This window comes from Ptychodera flava, chromosome 20 (genome assembly GCF_041260155.1).
Source record: "Ptychodera flava strain L36383 chromosome 20, AS_Pfla_20210202, whole genome shotgun sequence".
NCBI classification, from domain to species: domain Eukaryota; kingdom Metazoa; phylum Hemichordata; class Enteropneusta; family Ptychoderidae; genus Ptychodera; species Ptychodera flava.
The window spans coordinates 11,962,891-11,988,646 of record NC_091947.1 but is presented as its reverse complement, the minus strand read 5'-3'; the positions used below and the strand labels follow the sequence as shown (position 1 = coordinate 11,988,646).

The following is a 25,756-nucleotide window of genomic DNA, read 5'->3' as shown; positions in this document are numbered from 1 at the left end:
TAGCAATTTACAATTGAAGTACAAAACTTCCAAATAGGACTAATAAGGGTGGGTGGGGGTGGGGGACTCGTGTCTCACACAGTGCCAAGGCCAGTTGTGGCACTCTCACGATCATCCAAGACTTCCTCAGTCACAGCCAATCAACGGCCTCTGGATGTTTCCTTCGAAACTTCCAACGAATCACTGATGAAGGCAATTTCGGCATGAATACAGTAGCGTTGCTGCTGGTGTCATTTCCTTTTATCTCTGTTTAGGTACGTACTTTGTAGCTATCCCATAAGATCCACCCCAACCCAAATAGCTCCGTATATCTCTACTGACAAAATATTTGAACGCTTTACTTCGAATTCGAACTGCTATTAAATATTATATGCTATGTATTGTAAGTGCAAATGGGTTTATAGATCGAGAAATCTTTACAGTGGAAGAGAGAGAGAGAGAGAGAGAGAGAGAGAGAGAGAGAGAGAGAGAGAGAGAGAGAGACTCGTCTACGGTATCTGATGGTAAAAGAATCACATGTAATACCAAACGTGCATCTTACGCTCATCCAGGGCTTAAAACAAACTGTTTGCACAAAGGAAGGAAATTGGCTGCTACGCAACTGTTCGTTATGTGCACATTGTCCTTGGGGTACTGAGGCTTACCATGGCCGACCAACATACCTTTATTCACGCTTGTATGAGTGCATGGAAAGGAAAAGGTGAATCCAAGTGGAAGACGTTGTCCTGAGAGGCCAGCTTCCTCCATGAACCTTGCGAGGCAATCAGCAATGTAACCAAACAACTGAAAAAGAGAATCAGAAATGTCATACGCAGGACATTGATATTAATAAAATATGGTTCGTTGTGCAATTTTGATTATTTCTCCTTATTTATCGTCCTGCCTTTGTTTATATTTATACATATGTATGTATGTATGTATGTATGTATGTATGTATGTATGTATGTATGTATGTATGTATGTATGTATGTATGTATGTATGTATGTATGTATGTATTGTATTTGAAGAGAAATTGCCTACCTGTTCACCTGTACCTCGCATAACTTCATTGGTTAATCTATAACTACGATTACAGGTTTCCACCTTGCTGCCGTTATGAAGACGTAGATTAAGTACGCGGAAATTACTACCACCCAAGTCCAAGGCTATGTAATCCCCACTCTCTGAATTTCAAAATAATGACAGAGAATTAGATTTCTAATATGGCATCAGTGTACCTGCCGTACAATTCGTTGCATCATCATCATCACCATCATCATCATCATCATCATCATCATCATCATCAACAACAACATCATCATAACCATCATCGTCATCGTCGTCATCGTCGCTACACGGTCGACATGACAGCCTACGCTGTGAACAACTTCACATCATCTAGACTACAAAACAAAATATTTCCCCGATGAAATAAGTACATATGTATTGCATGAACCAAAGTAAAACTTTATGAGTGAGTCCCCTGATTTAAAAATGTAGATCCACACACTTCATACCTGTTCCAGTCGGTACACTCCTTACATGTGTTGGTAGCATTTTAACAGTAGCAGTAGGGTTAGTATCTTTGGCAAGTCCCCTGAATAATTCCTTGTATAACCTCTGTTTGACGTCTTTGTAGTTTTCAAATGTCAGCCGAAAAGGCTCCAATATGGTATCTACCTGTCACTCACAATGAGGGAATAAATAAATAAATAAATAAATATATAAATATATAATAACTAAGTAAATATCATAAATAAATAAATAAATAACTAAATAAAAGTTAATTGAGTAAGTAAGTTGCCGCTTTACGAAAGTTTGAAAAACGACGAAAATTTTTGCATATTCGCATTTTTGTAATTTAACCTACTTTGATCTTTTGCACCATTTTCCTAGCATATCAAGATTTTGAGTTGACTTTATCACAGGCGGTATAATTTGCTATCTTATGCATGCTTGATCAGTAGATTACAATTTGACAATTATCTAAACAAGATCGTGATAAGATAGGGTATTCTCATCTTTTTATTTTCACTAAAACCCCAGAGAACTGTCAAAACTAATGTGCACATCATGAGACACATGCATGTTCATAAATGCACACGGGAAATTTCATACATACATACATACATACATACATACATACATACATACATACATACATACATACATACATACATACATACATTCATACATGCATACATACAGAAAGACAGACAGACAGACAGATATACAACACGTGCTCAGGTGGCTTGCGATGAGTGTGATGACGTCAACAGTAATCAGTCACATGTTGTAGGTGATTAAAACTTTGGCATTGTTTTTTTTTTCTGCAGCTTAGAGTTCTAAATAATACAAATTATTTTTGGATTGTATGAAGAAAGACACGTGTTTCTGACAACGCAGTGAAAGTTCACAATGACATATTTATCAACAGAAAAATAGATATCTGAAAAACTGCCTAGTCATCATTTTTTACGCAGGTTCTTTTATAAAAAAGGAACAATATTATTAATTTATCTCGAAATCTAGCGAAATGCTGCGATTTTTCTGGCTGTATATTTTTCAAAATGACTTCTCAGTCCAAATCTTTCGTGCAATTTTCGGGAAAATGAGAGTATCAAAAAGATGTTTTCTTTCATTTCTCCTTGCAAATCATGGAATTGGCCGACACTACACTAGCTACCCGATAGTAAGTGCCATTCCTTCAAGGTACCAGAGTACCATTTTAAGTAATTTCTGATGTTTCTATCGAATGTTTGCGATTTCTACAAAGCAATGCCCAACATCACGGTCTGCATCCAAAAACTACAAGACTAATTTTTCAGACGCCACGATCAATTCTGGCATATGATGGGCCGTTCAAGTAACATGCGATGTGTCGAAACCCGGTGTTCAAATATTATAGACAGTTTCGGAGATCTTAAATAAGTTCAGAGCATCAACAAATTTATAAACTTGATTCAGTTTTGGTAAGCAGGAAGGTTTCAAATATTCAGTTGAGTTTCCTTTCTAAATCTCATCTGCACTGTGCAACTGTGTCTCAACCGTTACGACAGACTGCAGACGCCGAGTTCTATGGGCGCTGTAGAGATTATTTCTTGAAGACGCTGTAGATAACAATCTGGAGATAATAGTCAGGATTGTTGATGCTTGTAGAGTGTGGTTTATCATTCGGGATAGGACAAAATGTCGCTGTCATTTATGACCTTTGTTGACAGACACTTACATGGGAAATGAAGAAGAACAAACCGATGGATTGCGCATGAGAAACTGGATATAGTTATACCAATATTCTTACCGTGACAGTCGGATTATTAGCCATGTTAATAAAACTGAACTTGGCGTTGTGGAGTGCGGGTATTGGTGGTTCACTATGAGATCTGTCTTGAAAGGTCAACAATTTAAACATGGAATGGTAAATCTTTAACTTGGACACGTACACCTTATGCAAGCGTTGGTTTTTGAATGTGGAGTCAGTGACCGAAAACGATTTCTCAGCACCTGGATTACTGGTGTGAAATTTGTACGCATGGAAAAGCGTATGAAAGCCTTCACCGCCGACTTTCTCCCATCACCACTCGTATCACATCGTAAGTCTAGTACATTCATTTTACAAATTTCAGCAAGCACGTTTTCCTTTGAATTTTGGTATAACTAGTATACTACTTACATTGCTTTCTCGCCCAGTGACGTACGCACCACCCGCGCTACGTCACTGGTGAGGCAGAATGATGAAGACTGTGTGGTAGAAGGACTGTGGTGTATGGCAGATTAGGCGAGTAGCGAATGGTGTGTGGCATGTGAGTGGAATTGGAAAGAAACACCATAACGTGCAAATTTCGACAAGAGTACGAGTTGAGTATCATACAATAACGCACGTTTATATGATACACCTGATATATCCATTACAATAACTTTACCTGCCCATTCATGCATTTATATCAAATGCAAATCAAATATTGCTAGCGAGATTAATTTTGTTAGGAAGCGTTCATATCTAGTCGCCAGGGTACAACTGCACATCCAGGGGCCGGTACAATTGCACATCCGGAAATTCGAAAACTTCAAAAGTGCAGAGGGGTGAGCTTTATACCCACTGCGTAGAGGCTGAGGGTGTCACTTGATTTTCAACGGTGACTCTTCAGGTGTTTTCATCCTTTAATGTCACTTGTACAAAATCTTCATTTATACATGTGTTTTTTGTCTTACACTGCGTGTCTTTCCAAGTCTATACACAGTAACGTTGTTATCAGCATAGTGGAAATGACATGTTCCTTGCATGGGTTGACTGAAGTATTGCAAACTATAAGTAAAGTTTAAGCTGTAAGTTCAAACAAAGAGCTTTTGCAAATTCAGTTTTTGCTGTAGGTATCTCTACTATTGTTGTCTAGCTGCTATTAAAACAGAACGCATAAAACTTATCTCGGGCAAGAGAAACAGCCAAATATTAATCAAAAGCATCGATAACTTTGTCTGTTATTATCAACTTGTATTAACATTGAATGTTATGAATAGGAAATATATAAAGTATATGTTTGTATTGTAAATGATGATGTGGGCTAGATGTTCCCCTCATATCCAGAGGTCATTTTGGGAATATATGGCTTCCTGAGCAATGTTAAAGAGGCACTCCCATTTGGTAACATTTTTAAAACACATTTTTTTAGTGCCAACGGTCGATATTTGACGTGGCGACTGCGCGCGGATCGCGAGATATCGATAAAAACATGTCTTCAAAAAAGTAAAAGTTTGAATTCCGGTGGCCCACCTAAATTCAACTTCCGAACATCGAACGTTCGGCACTGGGGCCACTGTCAACTAAGCTATGGAGTACGAGTCTACGCTGACTCTATTGTACGCCACAGTAGTACCACTCGCGTCGGTGAGCGGTCATATCCCATGGGAGAAAGCCGAGGACTACTGACTCGGCAAAAAAACGAAAACAAAGTTTGCTGATTCCACAAGAATTCGCATAGGTGACTAGCACAGATAGGTGCGGTTGATACATAGTATCACAGAGTATCATAGACAGAGTGGCAACACCTATTGTTTAAGGCGTGAAGCGGTTACGTAAGCAATCTGTGTTTGCCTCGCCTCACGAAGCTCTTGGCTCTCTTTTCCGAAGAGTGCCGACCATGCACCCTTCGGTAATTTTCGGATTTTCACCAATTGTTAAGGGAAAGTATGTTCGACAAAGTTTGTGTTGTTGTTGTCGTGTGGTGCTGATCGGAATTGATGTGCTGGCAAAAACGGGAGTGTTTTGAGCTTCAGGAAAGTGGGTTTTACCGTTTTAAAAATTCCTCTCATATTTTTATGAATATATAATGAGTGTGTTTGAACCAAATTTGAAAGTCTTTTATCGATACTGTCTGGTTTTACTCAATGGTTTACGGTCAGTCATACAGTCTTTTACACGTGCGTCCACAAAGGACATGTTTATGAAACTGCTGGCGTGTTATGTTTTGATTGGCGTGAAGCAGTGTTTCTGGCCTGAGAGCTCACAAAGTAACTATGGTTGCTACGCGACTGGCAGTACGATGCCATCTCGTCGTATGTTTCGCATAATCTCGGTTAATTATCAACCACAAACAAAGCCTCCAAAAAGTTTAACACCTTTGAAGCTCATTTTAATATGAAAAGCCAATAGTCTACCGAGACGACCATGGAACAAAAGGCATGCAAGTGTTGCCACTCTGTCTATGATACTCTGTGATAGTATGCATAGTGGCCGCCGCGTGGTATGCGCGCATACCACACGCGGCGGCCGCTATGTATCGAACCACGCGTAACTGTGTGGCAGACGACAAAATGTAGTCATTAGAGGCAACTAATATTTTACACGTAAAAAACTGATATCTATGTGGTATTGTTTAAAAATTAAATACAACTGATTGAGAATAATGAAAACGACAAAAACTAAGGAGAAGTTTTAAAAAGAATTACCAGAGGTAAAGGCATTGATAATGATGTATATAAAGTCATCGCAGTAGGAGGTAAATTAATTGTGTCATTCGAACGTTTTGGACTCCTTAGAATATTGTCAATCAGCACAACAACAAACTTTCGGGGGATTTCGCGTCATAATCAGAAACGATCGTAAAAATCGGGATGTGAAAAATACGCTCGGGAAATGACATGTTTTTATCGATATCTCGCGATCCGCGCGCAGTATCCACGTCAAATATCGACCGTTGGCATTAAAAAATGTGTTTTAAAAATGTTACCAAATGGGAGTGCCTCTTTAAGTTCTCTCTCCATTTCTCCCTGGCCCTCAGTAGACCTCTGTGATCAGCTATTTTCATGACCCCTGTTGTGACGTTAGTAGGGAGGTTCACTTAAATTTGTCATTTTAAATTTCCAGCTCCACCCCAGCTATAGTAAGTGAATACTCCCTAACTATCGCCTTATGAATCAACACTCCCAGGTACACATTTACTGCATGTCATCTGACACTGATTTGCATAAATTGTAACTCGGTATGCCAACACCAAAATTTTAATCACTGAACGCGATACTACAGGTGTAGTGTCATACACGTGTAAAGCCACGTCGACAGTTACTAATTACATAAGGGCGGAATCTGAGAGATAACAGCTTTATCACGGTTGTCAGTTGATATACTAGACGAAATGGGTAGCCTACAGATACTGATTATTAGACTGCGGACCGTTATACATATTTCCCGTTGGACTTTATAATGGAGATATAAAAAGTCCATTACATGACCCCAATTGGTGGATCGATGTCATCTAAGACCGTCATCTAAGTAAACGAAGAAGTTACTCACAGAAAAATTAAGTTGGCGTTGTACTTTAACAATAGACCCTCGAGATAAGAGTTTTTCTCAATGATCTATACTTTCACCAACACACTATTTTAAAGCAAAATTTCGTATCAAAGATGAACATTCTTTCATACTATGTATTCTCAAAAAGAATAGAATATCAAGTTTCGTATGCAATATTTTACTATATAGATGAAGGGTACATGTACGGGATAGAAAACCTCAGTATTTGTGTCAATGAAAACGATCAAGTCAAAATCTTGACACTAATGAAATTTGATATTTCATTTGAAACAAGAAAATATGCAGAAAAAAGGCAATTTGTTTTTCATTATTTATTCTCACTCTTTAATGGTAGGGGTTGAAAGACTGACATCCAAAGAGTGATTGAAATCATGATAAGCAATTGGAATGACTCTTATTAAGTCAAAATTTAACAACTTAATAGCCAAACAAAATCGTGATTGTTTTGTTATGTAGTATTTGAAGAATGAAATGCTAAAATTAAACAAAATTTAACTCAGCCAGAGTGGAGTCAAATTTTTTTGAATGTTGAAAACTGGAGAAAAATGATACAAGGACATCTGTTGATTTGCATATAATTCACACTAAGTCTTCTTTCTCACCCAACTTACAACTGCTTGTCATGCTAAATTTAAGGTGAACCAAACCAATATTTTAATCTTGAGTTAGCAAATTAATGAAAATAGAATGAATATTTGCAAACGCCTGATTTTGAGCACAACATGTGTAATGTGCAACATATCTTCAATTTGACAACAGAACTCTGGGCGCTTTCGCAGATTTCCCGTCTAGCAGTTTGGTGAGTAGTTCTGATTTCATCAATCTGTTAATGTTTGTCTTATTCGATACTTTTGGTTCACAAAACAACAATTACCGTAGTTGCTGGCATAAACAGTGACAATATTCAACGTTTCACCATCAAGATACAGTGAAATGCGCACAGGATGACATGCAGTATGCTGAATATATTTGGCCGGCGTACGATGTGGTAGTCTTGTTGGAATTATTCTTGGTCGGACTGGAGATCTGTGTCACTCTAAAACCAGCTGCACTATTGACACAAAGACTCCCAACTTCGATCTTTCTACATTCAGCAAACTGAACTTGTGATAAGTTATACGACACTTCGGTCTTTCGGCAACACATCAGGAAACAAACAAACCAAAAAACCCACATAACCAAACACACTTGACTAACTAGGATAATATAGACCACCTTTTTCTTTATTATTTAACTCACGGTACGGAGTATTCGATCACAATACAGACAGCCGGTGGCATTTCATGCCATTGCTTGGGAATGAACAACCGCCAAACATGATAAATACGCCAATCTCTGTCTTACAAGAAATTTTGCAATACTTTAATGTAGAAAAGTTGACTGTGCTTTACTCTGAAATTCATTGTCGATTGGTTTGCTCGTTACTCAAGTTGGCTGTGCAGTTACGATTACAACAGCTGTGGAATTGATGTGAAGTTGTAGGAAAAAAAATCAAGCAGTTCTTCGTTGGTAATTTGACAACCATTCGTAAGATATTAAGATTGTATTTGTAGCGAAAATTTCATAATTCAAAAACTTCTAAGTGTACAAAAAAGATGCAAGGAAATTGATAGAAAGATGGTGACAAAACTTAGGCAAAACTTGAACAATGAATCATTAACATTTATTACTTCCCTGATACATGTGATAAAGGTCTGACTTGATATTTGACTATGTGTATTACAAGACAGGCTTAGGGGTCATGCAACTATTAATATTATTAATCATTAATAAATTACTGGTCACTGCTAGTGTAGAGTCGCACTGGTTTCGGTCAATGACACAGCAGGGCAAGGGTGGCTTAATTTGAAACGCCCTCTAGAGATCACCTTAGGATGCAGGTGTTCTTTCCTCTTTCCGTATGGTCAGAGTGTTTGTAGGGGGGGGGGGGGATACGGGTAGTTCAGTATTTCATGACTGAAGATTTTTCAATTCATGTGTCATAAGAAATGATCATTAAAACAAATAAGTGAGGCACATAATGGAAAAGAAAATATTATGGGAACATTAATAGAACGTGTTTAATGATTTATCTTGCCTGGGTATCATAGTTGGCATAAAATAAAGCTAACAAAGTAACTCTCTTTAATTTTTAACAGTAAAGGTCCTTGAATAATATCTCTGAATCCTTTGCTGAGAGTGCGATGTCTCTCTGCATATTTCTCAACACTTTAGCATGTTGTTTGTAAGTTGCATATTTGTAGACATGGAAAAAAGGAAAGACTTCTTCAGGGCCTCTTCTTCAACCTTCTCCCTTTTAGATAGGATAACCTGTACACTGCATATGTTAAACAAGCTCTAACTTTAACCCTTCATGTGCTTCCTTTATGGTAAGCCTCTTGATTAAAATGGTTTCAGGTACAACGGGCCTAAAAGAAAGTCTGGCAAGAAAAGGTATGTGTACAATGATGAGATAATTACACGAAAACCCCAAAGAGATTTGTCAATACACATCAAGGTATTCCCTGAAAGAGCTGTTGGAGTGACTGCACTCAACATCATTGATGACCGATGCATGTTTAGAATCCTTTGTATCACCTTATTAGCAATGCAGCTTGATGTTACCTCAACAGACCAGGAAGGTGAGGCCTACGGCAGCACTTTTATAGCAAAATTTTACTATAATGGCCCTTCGTTATCTATGCAGCTCTTTATCTCTGTCTCACATTGATGCTCCTTCTGAAGTCTAGCTGAGAAAGGCCTTCAGGCATTGCATGGCAAAGCACATCTGCTTTGCTCACTCACCAAGCCAGGCTATCCTACACTGAGCTGTTTGAGGGCGCACTTAAGAAAGATAAGGTCATGCTACATAGCCAATGAGGGGCTGGGAGTCTAATCCAAGAAGTACATGTACAAGATACTTTCGTATCAGGTATTACAAATGACTTTTAAAGGTTGATCTGATCTGGAATGTGCAATAATGGAATATTGTTTGATGGTTACCATGGTATCGAATGCCCTTGTTGTCATGAAAATCGTAGATATGAATAACAATATGATAGATAGTCATGATTTAGACATGTCGTCATGAGAACTAGCATGTTGTGCTTCATTTCTGATGATAGTGACGCTACAATATGAAGTCATTGAGTTGAACACCCTCACAGGGATTACAAACTTTGGAATATCATTACATGACAGATTGAAGATATGAAAAAAAATCTTTACAAGTTGTCAATGTTTTTGATAGCAGAAAGCAGAAAATACCAGAAACTGAATAAAATTACAGAAGAGAATAATTGTAATACACAACAGCAGCAAACTGGCTGTTTTTTTTTTCAAATTTGAAATATACCATCAGAAATTGTTAACATACCACAACCATGATCTGTGCTCTTAACCTACCACTGTATCATTTTTGTGGTGTTATCCTATCTCCCCAATTCCCTTCGGGAGTGACTGTGTTCTGACAATGCCATAGAAAATAACTGAGCCATACTACATCTTGATGAAGTATGGGTTACCCCTTCTGGAACAAACTTTGGTCTACCACCATCATTTTCTATTATAAGCATGGTTCGATGTACCTGGAGCAGGGGTGACATTCTCTAAATTCATGCAACACTCTAAAATGTAATACTTTCATGCCTATCAACCGGAACAATTCAAGGTGCATCTCTTTGTCAGTTCCCTGAAGTCCCTATGTAGCGACTGTAAGAGCCTGTCTCCATGGATGAAAGAGAACTATTTCAGAGTTCCAATGTAGCAAACATTGATTTGTTGCAAGGTTTTGAGAGTTAGAGTGCTGCTCAGCAAGGTTGTAATTAGGAATTTCACAGTATTGTGTGAATGACAACCCTCCATTATGTCAAATATGATCATGATACTCTTTTCATAAATCATTAGCATCAGATTATGGCTGTGGTTTGTTAGTTCCTATATCACCAAACTGACAAGAGATCGGCAAGACTTGTCACTAAAAACAGTATAAAGTCAACTTTGTTAGGGCTATAGAATGTACATCATTAAAATAATAAGTCTCGTGTCATTTACAGCCATACAGCTTGGAAGACAAATGAACTATGTCAGTTGTGAATCAAAATCTCTAGAAAGGTACAGATGTGGTGCAATTGCTGCTCTAACAGAAAGTCTGTAAACATTTTTGTGTTTTCCCTGCCCTATTCATGCTGGTTTGTTTCAGCTTTGGCTAAAATACATGAAGTCTATTTTTGTCCAGCAGCGATACGTACAGCTACAGCGGCGACAAGTGCCGCGCCCTTACCGCTGCCATCTTCCGACAATTCAAAGCAAACCTTGACATCAGGTGCAAGCTGTCTGATAGCAGCTGTCATCAGACTGTGAAATTTGGGGTGTTTCTTGTAGAGAGACCCTCCACACCGACCACCACCTCTGGCTTCCCCAGTTGACATGCCACGGCAGCGGTGCCAGCGGCGGCAAGCTTGGCCGCGCGCACCGAAACCGCCTCACACACCGTCTTCACAATTTTACAATCTTGCTGTGATGGCTTGAGTCCAAGGTCTTGCAAGATCTTGGTACACTCTTTGTAATTTGCAGAGTTATCGCTGTGAGGATGACCATCAAAATGATACAAAATTATTTATACTATACAATTATTCTGCTTATACACAATATATACTATTGTCATGTGTGTCTCTCCAAACACAGGCTGTAAGTGTGAATTTTGACAAAATCACAGTTTATCACATATTATGATTTAACACGATACATGGGCTTATATTCACTGGCAACAAATGATTTTTGCAAAACCATAAGTAAACATGGCTCTGTGTGTTTTACTCACACAACTGCTACTATTCAATAATGATATTTTTTTAGACACATCAATAAAATACAGCAATCTGCAGTGGCAGCATTTTTTCCAATTATAGAGTGATATTATAGTTTTATCCAGTGAGCAAGGTCCCATTCTATCTCCTTTCACACAGCAATGTGTGTGTGCACAAGTACGTGTGCCCGACAATGAAACAGACTCAGCGAGTGTTCAGGCGGGTACTCATCAGCGTAAGAGATACAGATGTATGAAAGTAAGGGTGGAAAAGGGGGATAAAAAAATGTAGGCACAACTTACCCTTCAATTTGTGAGAGGTAGGCGGTTTCAAATTTCCAGGCTGTTTTCAAGGCATCGGTGGTTTTACCCTCAAATATCAGATTATTATCAGCTAACTTCAAAGAATCAGCCTGACCAGTTCACCGAGATACATCCCAGAAATCATCTTCTCATATCTTGGAAGAAAGGAAATAAAAGCGCAGATCAGCACAATAAGAAATTCCGTGCACACACACTATCACGTGACAGAATAGGAAGAGTTTTTGTGCTGCCTACCATGAAATCTTGCAGCAGTTCTGACTACAGGGATTACCGGTACATCACGGATGCTTTGTTATTGTATGGACTGTGTCCAATAAGCTTTGCCAAAGACTTGAGAGAGGCCACTTGCATTTCAGAAAATGAGTGTTCATATGAAGTACATTACAAAATTGTGAGACAGCTGAAGATGCTATGTTTGTGTGTGATCAATGTTCTGTGTGATTTATCCTATTTTTGGGTGGGGTAGGGGGGTCGTGGTGGTGGAGGAGTTTGAAGACTTACTTTTGCTTTCCAGGATTAAATGAATTTTTATCCATATCCTCATCATATTCTGTTCTTATATCATTCAACACGCCATCATCACCAAAGGCACCCCACTCCATGTTAATTAACACCTGCTTAGGGGGGTTTGTGTCACCATCCCACAATTCAACATTTTCTAGTTTCTCGATGTAACACATATTGGTACCAGTACCTACATAAAATGTGAAACATTCATATGAATTTTTGTACTTTTAATGTCCTCCTGCAAGAATTGAATTTGCTTCTTCCTGGGATTGTGGACTTTGAGCCCTGTTAGCTATGTCAGTTTTTGCATTTTTGCTTATGAGAAAACACCATCCAATCTTTGTGCAGTGTTTTTGATTTGTGTTATTCAGCCCTATTATTATTTGCCTCAATGTGAGTGCAAATCATTGCATTGATTTGAATGGGAACATCCATGGAGTTAGCATACCGTGTGAAAGATGTGCTGACCGGTTTCAATAATCACTTGGTCTGGTGAAGCCCTTTGACCTTTTCGACGTCAAAGTAGACGCTTAACGCTAAGATGTAAAATATCCATGCACACACTGCTATTTTTACTCTCGTTAAAATATTTTTGATGCTGGTCGATAATGGCAAAATTGTTTGAGAATGCCCTTCATGTAACTAAATGTCTAATATGTTCACTGTAAAGAGGCATGTAATAAAAATATTATTGCCTAAATACATGGGTTTATGTGCCTTTGCAGCAGGAGACAATTTGCCATCATGGCACCAGGCAAATTGTCACAGCTGCTTTTGGACACATAAACCCATGTATTCAGGTAGTAGTATATATTTTCTTCGAGAATGTTACCACTACATTCCTTCATGAGGGATTTGGTCAACTGATTGTTAACAGTCTTTGTGTACTCACTCACAGCAGCCCTATGTGATTTGTATGTCAAAATCATTTAGTTGTTAAAAATCTCGGCTTAAGCTTGATGCAAAATTTTTGAAAAATATCACAATTGGGTAAGAATTTCTTACAAAAATTTTTACAAAGCTGTATTTTATTTCAAACCATCCCATCACAAAAATGCAAAAGGCACAACCAATGGGCTTTAATTAAAGTTTACCACTCTCTAATCACTTAGAGGCCTAAAGATACTGTCAGATCACTACACAACAATTTTTTTTTGAAGACTTTTCCCATAGATTCATTTGAATCTTTGATCAAAAAGTCCTGCTAAGCTCAGTGACTACATACAAAAGAACTCACCAAGGATCAGCCCTGCCATGCATTCACGATTTTGGTGAGCACATGACATGAGCGTTCCTGTTGTGTCGTTGACAACAGCGATGACATCCAACTCAACATCCTATGAATGGAAACAAGCATGAAAATTGAGATCAGGCAGAATATAGTGCTAAATTTTGATATTTTCAATGCTTTTCTTCAATAAAACAACTACATATAATTCTTCATCCACCTGTAGTTTGTTGAAATACATTGCACTATCTTTGCAAACACATTATGTAATTACGTTATTATAATATTACCACTTTTGGCACCAAAGTCAATTTTTACTGCCTTTATAAAATATATCCAAGACAATTTTTTTTTAATTTTTCCGAAATTTTGATCAAAAAATTGTAGACAATGAAAAGAGATGGCCCTTTGATCCAAAATTGTCAAAAAAATGCAAACAAATTCGTAAAAATTTCCTGTAGCAGGAAAATTTACAGCACTCAACAGGTTAATATGCAATATACAATATTACTGATAGCATCATCGTTGACTCACTATTAAAGATAACACAAGTACAGCTGTGTTGACCATTTAAACACCAAGTACTTCAAAATAATTTTTGAAGAGATAGAAACCATGCTTTACGAGTAGAGCAAAAATACATATACTGAGAAATACATCCGATGCGGGAGTTAGTGGAGGTATAAGATACCAAGTTACTCCTCGACGATTTCAATGTGCAAAATGTGAAAATAGGGAAATTACACATTACTACATGTTTGAAAAGTCTCTCTCGGTACAAACTCTAATCTGGAGCATAAAGTCACTTTAACAGTACCGGTACATGGATCTAGTTTCAGTTCATTGTAGATACATGCACTGTGTTGTCTATATTCAGTATCCCTTCAAGACAAAATCAGGCCATAAATGACAGTGAATTACAACTACAGAGAACTTCAAACCTAGGCACAACAAAACTGGAAAATCTGGGTGCGATGACAACTCAATGTGAAAAATAAACTTGGCAAGCTTACCCCTCTTCTGGCAACAGCTTGATAAAGCAGTTTACAGACATCCTCACCGACCACACCTGATGCTGTGAAACCTTTGGTCCAAGTGGTCAGAGTCGCTGTTGAGCACATCAAGAAAACCAAAAGAAAATTACGATTGAGATTTGTTCGAGAAATTCAACATTAGAGTGAAATTCTATATGCTCATTGCTCGGAATCCACAACATAATTCCTGATGCAGTTCTATGTTTGGATCGATCTTAATGATGTATGCTTTTGACAGGAACTCTTCATTATCATCAGTGATTTTCAAAACACTCTAGGGATCAAGATTACCCTTTTAACATTGTTTGTAACTTCCACCTCCTCATTGAATCAAATAATGTTACCTTTGTCAGTGTTTAAAACAGATATAAATACTACATTTAGTATAAAGCCTTGCTCAAAACTACCATATCACAAGAAACTCCAGCCAGCATCCTACACGTAACAGCTTCCCTATAATCTTGGCCATGCACACTAGTGTATTTCAGGGTTTGAATATATGTTTTAAACAATAGCAGTGTGAAGAGAAGTTGCATATTTAAACAAAAGTCAAATACCTTTGTTTGGGTTGTCATAGAAAATTATGTATCCCTGTACAGACATTTGACGGAAATTTTCAATGTGCATTTGTCCCTTCCACCCATCAAGCGACATAACCATAAAATTTGTGTACTTTTCCAACTGCTATAGCTTTACCGGTATATGAACGGAAGTGAACACAATTATTGCCAGAGCTTTGAACAGGTCCAAATCTACCTCTAAAATCTGTTTGTAATGTCAAATTTTTTTGGTGAAAGAGTGAACAAAGTTTAACCCACCATCACCAAGCTTGACTGTACATGTAAGCAGACCTACCTGAAGCCAAGCCTTGCTGTTTGCATGGAAAAGAGAAGGTAAATCCAAGAGGGAGTTTCTGTCCTTCAAGTTCATGGTCCTTCACAAAGTTAGCCAGACATTCAGCGATGTAGTCAAACAACTGTAGAGCAAAGCACAATGAAATTTGTTTAAAAAAAAGAAGCAGAGGAAGAGATTGTGAAAACTACAGGCACTTTGCAGCTGCATGCATACATGCACATATATTCACCGTATGGGAGATGCCCTAGACTGTCAGTATTTCAGATGTGAGAGCGCCCTCTTGAGGTAAGCAAGCAGATGTTCAAAGAGTGTCAGGTTCTGTGTTTGGCCGTTACACTACTTCTTGAAAATTGCAGTGCAAAATTTAATTCTGCTTGTAGAATCAGAGTCTAAATCATGATCAGGTGGAGATGAAATTTTTCTCAGTAAATGTGACTCATTAAGCTTGGGAAAAAACATTTACAAATCAGAAAGAAACTGTAGCCATCAACTCACACTGATACAATTATTGGTTCAAGCTCATTCTATGACAATACTGGTATATAATACTAAGAAAGGCTAGTCATAATCCCACTCTTGTTCTGTAATAGCAGATTTCCATAAAAAGGCAAACATTCGTCTGAATTTATATTTATTGAACAAAAGTGAGACCATGTACATTTACGTAATGCTATTCAGATTCTATACAGATCTGTTTCCTGATATCTTGTCATAAGTTGGGTGAGAAAATGGAAGTTTGTCAAGAAATGCATGACTTTTGAAATGCAACTGCATATTTTGTGATCCAAAATCCGAAATCATGAAAAAGAGCAAATCATGAAATCCTTGATTAGATTATAGACTCACATGCTCCCCTGTTCCTTTCATGAGGTCATCGGTCAATTTGTAAACTTCACTCTGTTGCTCCACTTGGTCGCCATTCAGTTTGATGAGAAGAACACGGAAGTTACTGCCGCCAAGGTCAAGGGCAAGGAAGTCTCCTTTCTCTGAAACATAAATGTTGTGAGAAACACCTCGTCACCATAAAGATCATTGGTTCCATTTGAAAACTAACCGATTACTGCAGCCAATTCAAGACTGACTGACACCAAAGCTACATGTACCTGTATGTATTGATGAATTATTGATGAATGATTATTAATGAAAAGTGAGCATAACTTAAATCTAAATGGTTTTTGCTGTGCATGTGTACATTACACACATGCAATTGTCCCTTTGTGCATGCACACACAGACATACATGTATACACATATGCACAAATATAAACCCCACCACATATACACAAACAAATCACATGAACTTTTCAAAGCAGACTTTTCTAACAAAGTAACATTGTGCTTTTCATTACTGTACACAATGCCAGGGAGGAACTGTCAGCTTTTGGTTTGGCAGCTTCAATACTCATAGATATGACATTTAGTCATTCAGTACGTATCATATAATATGCATCTAACAAGTCAACCTTTATTGCACAACAAATGATGCTATTACCTGACCCATCTGGAGTTGCTCTGACATAGGTAGGGTACATTTTCACCTTTGCAGTTGGATTAGTGGCCGACCCAAGTCCCTTCATCATCTCACTCTTCATGCGACCTTTGACATCTGCCAGCTGGTCCTGGTTCAGGTGCATTGATTCCAAAACTGAATCCACCTGAAATCGAAAGCGGGACAGCAAAATGATGATGCATGACTGGCAAAGCATTGTGAAATGGATTGATTAAGGGCAACAAGCTGTACTTTTTGGATGATTTTTTCATTGTTTTTGGCTTTTATGTAAATTTAAAGTTCTTGTTCTACTCCCCAAAGAATGTTGAAACACCCACTATTTGACTTGTCAACACAGCGTCTATACTTGTGGAATACCGTGCTGTTATTGTTTATAATTGTGTTTTAGTCCAGCTCAAAATTCACTTGTCAACAATACCAACGCTCAGTCTACAAATGCACAAGTTGAGTTGACAAGCTGAACATTTTTTATCTCAATTAGCTTTTGAGATAGAACAAGAGACTGTAGTTGACATTAAAAACAAAAACAGTACAAAATAAAAAATTATCAAAAGTTACAGCTGCTGGCCCTTAACAGGTATGGTTGCAGAACTATTTGAGGCAACATTGTACCAGCCAGAGCGAATGTGAGCAATGTCCATTTTCCTGATTCATATCCTGACATGTACCAAATTCCATTGATCCCATGGTAGACGAGCATTATCATGATATATGAGTTGAAGACGTACGGCTACATGTATATGCTGTCGACTGATTGGGCTATAATGACCTTACCTGTCACATTACCACACTGAATCAATTTGGCCATGTTCAGGCACATGCCTGTCAAAAAATATTACCTGCAAGTTGGCTGAGGTCATAGGGGATTGGACTGCATTGTGTGGCGAGTTTAAAATTAGCATTACACAGAAGGTCAAAGCTGGTTTCCTTTGCTATAAATTTCAATTCACTGACAAATCAATCATTTTTGTCATACAATACAAACATTTGTATCAGGGTTAGAGTTTGGATAAGGGTTAGGATATGTCAATGGCTGTGCCAGTTCAATATTAACCCAGTAAGTGTAATTCAGTAACAAATAGCAGTGTAAGAATCTTGTTGTGCCATGTTCTTTTAGTAAGATGTATGATAGGGCATTAACCACTGGGGTATCTAAGCTTAGGAATTCTATTCCTGAGCAAATGAAACATTTTGACAATTTTGAGCAATTTAAACCCATGCTAAATGCACACGTTTTAAAAATACAAGAGTTGCTGTGAGTTTCTGAACAGATACTGTAAGTTTTTAATTGTATGAAGCTTTTACAACTTCAAGTTTACACTGAATTTCAATGCATGTTTTATAAACATTACTTTAGATTTTAATCAGGTTTAAATGAAAAGCGTTTTGAATATCTAATATGATAAAAGGCAGTTCAGAAAATGAATACATCTCAAATGCGTTGTAAAATTTGTTTCTGTCAGTCTTTTTAACTTCAACATACCCTGTCACCAATAATATTGGTACTTGTGAATACACTGCATGCCAACTCTTACAATTCTTACTATTATTACTGAATTGAGGCCCCTCCATTCTAACTTAAGACTTCAACACTCTGCTGCAATAGGGCCGTTCAGAGTTTACGTCACTGTTCTCTCATTAATATGCAAAAATAAATATTTGTCCGCATTTTTAGATTACGCTTTTGAAAATTACGCATGCAAGAACGACGAAAATACATCTCAGGGGGCGACTGCTAGTGTAACAGTGAATACTAAAAAACATATTCAGGACTCACAGTACAAGCTGCAAAAACAGCCACGCATGCAACATTGATAAAATTTGTCCGCATTTCAAGCTGCGTGTCCGAAGTCGCGCGCGTACAGCTATATTTAGTAACACACCTGTAACCGTGAACAGCGCTATAGGTTTTATGCTATCCTTCCCTCAGTGCAGTAGGTGACATCATCGTACACCTGATCACTATAAAAAATTCACATTATTCTAAATCTGGACATGCCATTTATCATCCTAAACAGGCCACAACAGCATTTATGTCAGACTCTGAACTCCCTTATCAAGGGTACAGTGTATTTTCATGCTGTGTCATTGAAGTTTACAAAGCATCTACCCCTACCCCTTCCTCTCATACATGAAAGCCGCGACTAACTCTGACCGAACATAACATAATACAGACAGGTAGTTTAGAACTTCATAAACTTAATTTAAAGATTCCTTTTTCTGTCTCATTTCAGATGATGGCAACACTATGACTGTAATTTATACAATTGTTTATATAATAAGGTAACATTGGTACATAAATTTTTTAAAGGTTTGCATGATTTTTATCACAAGCAGGTTTTTATTGGATAATTATGTAACCATCTATTCAACTATTATGACTGACACTGCAAAAGCATCACATTCAGAAGTGCAATCATTTTGGCATGCACAAGTATAGTTGTAGTGGTCTGATACAACTGATACAATTTCACCAATCCCGTGCAGTTTCAAATTTTCAAAGGCCTGACTTTCTGAATGGCCCATTCATCTGCACAAAGATCTGATCTTTGACTGTCAATATCAGATGACCTTTTTTTTTCTAATCTGACATTTGCCCTTAAAGATGTCAACTGATCTGTTTTATGAGGTTTACACAGCATACCTGTATCTGAGACACTGCCTGCTGGCACTGAGAAATTTGCTGAATTGAAATCATAAAACATGATGGACATTACACTTTCTTCTCACAAGATTTGCTTGTGCATTCATTCCATCACAATTAGAGACATTCTGATACCAGGAAAGTATGATTTTAATCAGAGAACACTGAATTTTCAGAATGTTTGCAGAAGTTACCATAACATCAAAGGAATGTGATAAAATTATGACTTGCTGTGTATGTATGTATTCATGTTTAATTTTGAACAATACATGTATCTATGTTTGGAAGGATAAACGATAACATTGACTGTCAAAAGAGAAAGCAGATGGAATCATAGAATCAAATCCATCGATTGTACACTAGTTGGTTTTGAAAAATATTTGTTCATGATAAATAAAAAGATGTTTAGAGAATCACTGTGCCACTTTTGACTGGACACTCAAGGTACCCAGATGTGAAAGATTTTATTTGGTGTATTCCAGTGGCCAGGTGGAATGAGAACCACCTGTGCATAGCCTGCCCAATTATACTTTACGTAGAGTCAAGCAAACGATTCATTCCTACATGTATTTTCATGATCCTCCAGTTTTCACAGAATTAATACAGAACAAGAAGCTGCATTTTATGGTGCTGCAACAAAGATTTTGAAAATACATCAAAAGTTACAGTTTAATATCTGTTAATGGAGCTTTTTTATGCCACTGTGTCAGTAAGAGGAATGGTTGTACTATTAAAGTCCCTGACTTCAGGGCAAGTACATCCGACCTTATGCATGTTGTGGACGATACATGGTGAGATAAAGTTGCACTTATTTCATTCATAACTTCTACACACTAGAACCATTCAGACACCAGGGTAGTTTCAAACCCCGTTTCAAACATTCTTGCAGGCCGTATCTCCAATAATTAGAGAGATAGGTAGATACCTATGACTGAAAATGTTCAACTCTTGTTTCCTGCATAGCCGGGTCACTTGGTTTAACCAGCCATAATATACACCTAGTTACTACTAGGTTTAGGGGTTATCATTGCACACACACACTGACAATCAGTGTGAATGATGCAGTTGTTTGAAGGGATGGTGACTTATGATAGCAGGTACAAACTCCACACAAACAAGGACACATATGCCATGCAGTGTCTAACAACAATTGTCCAAACGTCTCTCTATGAGAAAATGGGATATTTTGTTTGATGGAAATATTACGATAGTATTCAGTGCAAATATCAACAAACACTTGAAAATATGCACATTCTTGCATGAATATATAGTCTTGTTAAAATTAATTCTCTACTGTGCAAAAAGATATTATCACATAATAATAATAATCTAGAAGTACATACTTTTATAACAATTATTACTACAACAATGACTATAGAATAAAATAGTTATTACTTGTGATTTACCATTGGACCCTTGGAATTCAAAATCCTCTCAATGGAATGAATACTGGATGTATATACTAGTATGGGTACTATATCTTATATTTAAGGTAGTATGTGCCTCACAATTGACAAGTTTTAAAACTTTTGCCCAAATTTTCCACAGTGGAACTTTAAACCATTTAAAATCACAGATAAAAACCAGAGCTTATCGTGCAAAATTTTGTACAAGTGAAGTAGAGTTCACAATATTTACTAACATTTGAAATATACAATGGCTGCCATCCCCGTTCTAACCCTATATAAGCCAGTGAGCTTAAGGTAGTATGCACCTCGAAAGTGAAAGAAGAAAACTTTTGCTCAAACTTTCCTATCTTTCAACAATTCTCCTTCAAAATCAAGAATAAAAATTGGGGATCACCGTGCAAATTTTGGTACTGGAGAACAAATTACCCAAGATTCACGGTATTTGAAATTCAAAATGGCCGCCCTAGGTTATTCTATAGAGGAAAATTAAATTTCTGATTTTCGAAAATTTTTGTTACGCCAAGAGCTTTAAAATGAACCCCCACAAGTGGTATATCAGAAAAGAATTGTAAAAATTTGAGTCCAAATATTTGTCCTGAGGCGAATTTTACTTCAAGAGCTTCAAAATGAGTCCAAACAAATGGTAGACCAAAAAAGTATTGTCAAAGCTGGCGAATCAAAACATGTCCATGAGGCACATTCTACCCTACAGTAATATACAAATGATAATAATAATGATTTTAAGTTAGCACCCCATATAATAAATTCCCAAATATAATGGAGACAAACCACAGCAAGTATGAACCCACACCTGTCACCATGATTTCAGCAAAATCTGATCACCTTGAAATGTAAAATGGAAACATTTGTCCAAAATAATCACTCTCTTTATAGTTAATGAACTGTGATGACATTTACAACAGATGTGAAAGAAGAGAAACAGAATACCCCAAATTCTTCAATGGAGGTAACTCTCTTTTGTACCCATCGACCTCCTATCTGAACCCACTTTTTTCCATGCTGTAGGAGGGGAAAAGGTGCAAACAGGAAGTGTTAGTGCAAGTGTTAATCGGCAGGTTGGGTAAGAAGGAAGCTGTGTGGCTCATCTCACATGAATCCATCAACACTGACTGGAGATGTAGGAAAGATGAGCAGTCGTTATAACATGCAGGGACACATACCTACCTGAACCCATCTGAACTCATGTAAATATTTCGCCAGACACAGAGGGAGGATTTGGGAGGATTATCTTGGTACATGTGAATGAATCAAGGTACCGGTACATTGTAGATAGGATAGTGGTGCAGTTGCAATTAGCAGTGGTGTTAGTGGGAGGATATCTCACACCAAAAGTCTACATGCAGTGCATATTGTGTATACACTCCAAAGAAACTCACTTTGGCAGTGTTGTCAGATTGTTTTAATCTACTGGTATTCACCCCTAATTCCCTGTGTAAACAGGTCCAAACTCACCATTGATGACAATGGGTTTGGGCAAAACCATGATGGTTGAAAGGGTTCAATGTCATTTCTGAATCTGAATCCTCATAACAGAAAATAAATAAAATATTCATTCATCTTGTGATTACACGGACATACAGGGTACACGAGAAACAGCTACACAGTCGTGATTGAAAAATCAAGTACAGAAAGGAGAATTGACACAAGCATATTATGATGTAGGGTTCGTGTACAGGTATATATAGTTCATTTTCATCTCTCGCACATCAAGTACAATGATAATACTACAAGGAAATGCTGGAGAGGAAACATTACAGAAACTGTTAATCAAACAATTTTATCTGCTTAACCAAGTGTGGAAATAAGCTTTTTCTCATAGTACAATTTGTTAATCGTAGTTACTATTAAATTAAACGGTAACTATGGAACTATTTAATTTCCTGAGAAGAACCCAGACTATTAAATTAAGGGCACACTTTGGTTAACACTGAGATTTTAACTGTTTTAAATTAACCAAATGGTAATATAACACCTAAAAAGACTTTACCATACCACAGTAAGAAGATGGACTCCATAATCTGGAGTAAGGTCATGTGTTTGAATAGACTTTGGTTAATATAGTTCCCTGGCTTTCACAGCAATTAACATATACCGGTGCATCGATCCTTGAAAAAATTCAATTGTGTTGTGACTAATACTAGGGAGAAAAAAAACATGTTGCATGCCAATGACCTAGTATTCAAGGCTGTAAGTGTAACTCCAAGACCAGTCCTGTATATATATTTGACATCAGTGAAATGTCTGTTTATTTATCATTGTTTCACATTACCTACAATGCTTACACACACACACACACACACACATACATGTATAGTTTAGTCTACATTCCCATTCAATCTATCTCCCAACAGAATACACACAATACACAATGCTAATCACTTTGTTCATGAGGAGTGGCTCACATGCTTTTATATATATTGCATTGATTTTCAAAGCAAAACATTGTGGAATCTTTGTCATGTTTGCACATTATGTCCATTTCTTTTGAAGCTTTTAAAAATCCATTCCGAGTGAAAAATATAAATTTCAAGTATGAATAATTATAGCATACCAGTATTTTAACCATTACAGTATAACCACACTTAATTTATAATTCTACTTTCTATTTTTATTAGTCATATACCAGTGCATTCATGTGGACAGAACAGAACATAAAATTATAAATATCAAAAGCATGCATAATTTGCCCAACAAACTTAGCCCATACAGTGACACATAAAAGAGACAATAGTGTTTCCACAATTGTAGATGGGTGCAATCAGAATGATTAACAACCATGGTAAAGTCATATTTTCAATGAATTTATTTTTTTCTGATGGCCTAGCTGTGGTCAAAGGTCAAAGTCATAAATATTGACAGAGCAAGAGTAAGAACAGTGGACCCCGTGGTTCAGCAGTTGCCGTTGGTATTGGCAAATGATAATGTCCTAAAGTATTAAAGTGTATGCACAATTTATGAGTAGGATTCAGCCTCTCTGGAAAATATGATTTATTATGCTTGCTCTGCTGAAAGCCAGGCTATACCTTTTAAAGAGACACAAAATTTACAAATTCAGTGTGTGGTTTTTCTTTTGACAGGAACTAACCTCTGTGTTTTGTTATTAGCATACTAGCAGATGAGGGGTCGGCAATGCCATTTAACAAATCCACTCGCGCATATCACTGAAAAGAAATTAGGACAATTATTTGTGTTGCTGATTACACATACAAAAAACTTCCCTTCAAATGTAACACTTGATATTCATTACTCATAATAGTGGTGGCCGGGGAAACTACTTTCCAATGAAACTATGACAGCGTAGTGCTGAGTCACAAATTAACGATGACAGGGGGTGTCACTCCAGAAGACAGTAGATGTTCTTCCTAAAGGAAACCCTCGATGAGTTGAGGAAGAGAATACCCGGGTAATATTAAACAGCATAAAGGAAGAATAAAGAAATCAGACAGAGTTAAAAAGAAATTCTTTCAATGAGGCAGAATTATGGTAACTGCGAATCTTAACTCATCAGCCACTATTAATATACCGTACTGTGCATACACTTTTACTTTCTGAGAGATTCCAGTTTTCGTTTTTCCAGCCATTCTCAAACTGACTGTATTACAAGAAACTGCAAAACATTCAAAGAGGTTGGATTACATTTTAAGGAAATAAAATTCTACAGTAGTTTACAATATTAACCCAGTATCCTGCCAAGTTCATATGTCACCATCAGGTCATGTTGGTTAAAACTAGTGAGGCTCAACAGGTCCAATTTTTTACATTTTAGATTATTTGGAGGTCCCTGAATGTATAGATACTGTAAATAGGAAAAAAAATTAAGCAGCTGAACCTGCTACGATATACCATGCCAAGTGGGTGAAAATATGTGTAGATTTGGATCAACACTGCTTTTTTACCGACTTGCCTGACACTGAAATGATACTGTATGGCACAATTAGGTTCCAAATATTTACGCTACATGCCTTTTGCAATGAATAGTGACAAAAGCACTCATAAAAAATTCAGTAACTGTTGGACTGATTTTTTCGTCAGTGCACATTATTGATATGAGTCAAAAATGATATGTCTGATCTTATGATTTACTGCCCTTTCAGTCTTTTGATTTGACCTTTGGTCTGACCTGCTGTACACTTCTATGCTTGAACAAGGCGAGATACACAATTACTTGCTAGAAGGCAGGACTCAACCCCCTGATAACAGATCTCTGTGGGCAAATTTCATTCACTGGGGTCATCCAGGTTCCACTAAAACCATGCAGTGACTGAGGAACTTCAACAATTGGGTATGTATAATTGCGTTGTCTTCTGATTTACTTTAAATAGACAGTTGAACTGTGGTTCATCATGGGCTAAGAAACATTCCAAAACATTCAGTATGAATGAAATGCAAATAGCACATTTTCAGTTTGATAATTGTTTTTCTTCAAATGCAAATACCTCCATTTATATTGTAATCAAAAGATTTATAAAAAGTCAGTTCCTGCTTGCAACAAAATACTCTTCCTCCAACGGGGTCACAGACTATTAACAACCAAGGGACAACCATATTAAATATCTTGTGATGTTCTAGCTGAAATGGTCTTACCTTGACAGCTCAAAATGTAGTCAATGGACGCTGGGATCATTAGTCAAACTATCAGTATTGATTT

General features: G+C 37.2%; 1 protein-coding gene across 1 annotated transcript in view; it reads right to left on the bottom strand.

Annotated features, from left to right (window-relative positions):
* Positions 1-25,756, bottom strand: part of LOC139120681 (hexokinase-2-like) — a 35,543-nt gene that overhangs the window by 7,670 nt on the left and 2,117 nt on the right. The window contains 14 exon segments of the mRNA XM_070685207.1: positions 663-783; positions 1,022-1,164; positions 1,498-1,660; positions 10,997-11,163; positions 11,166-11,353; positions 11,881-11,980; positions 11,983-12,035; positions 12,403-12,595; positions 13,646-13,745; positions 14,650-14,744; positions 15,526-15,646; positions 16,372-16,511; positions 17,017-17,179; positions 22,036-22,107. Coding sequence (XP_070541308.1) covers positions 663-783; positions 1,022-1,164; positions 1,498-1,660; positions 10,997-11,163; positions 11,166-11,353; positions 11,881-11,980; positions 11,983-12,035; positions 12,403-12,595; positions 13,646-13,745; positions 14,650-14,744; positions 15,526-15,646; positions 16,372-16,511; positions 17,017-17,179; positions 22,036-22,107 — 1,819 coding nt within the window.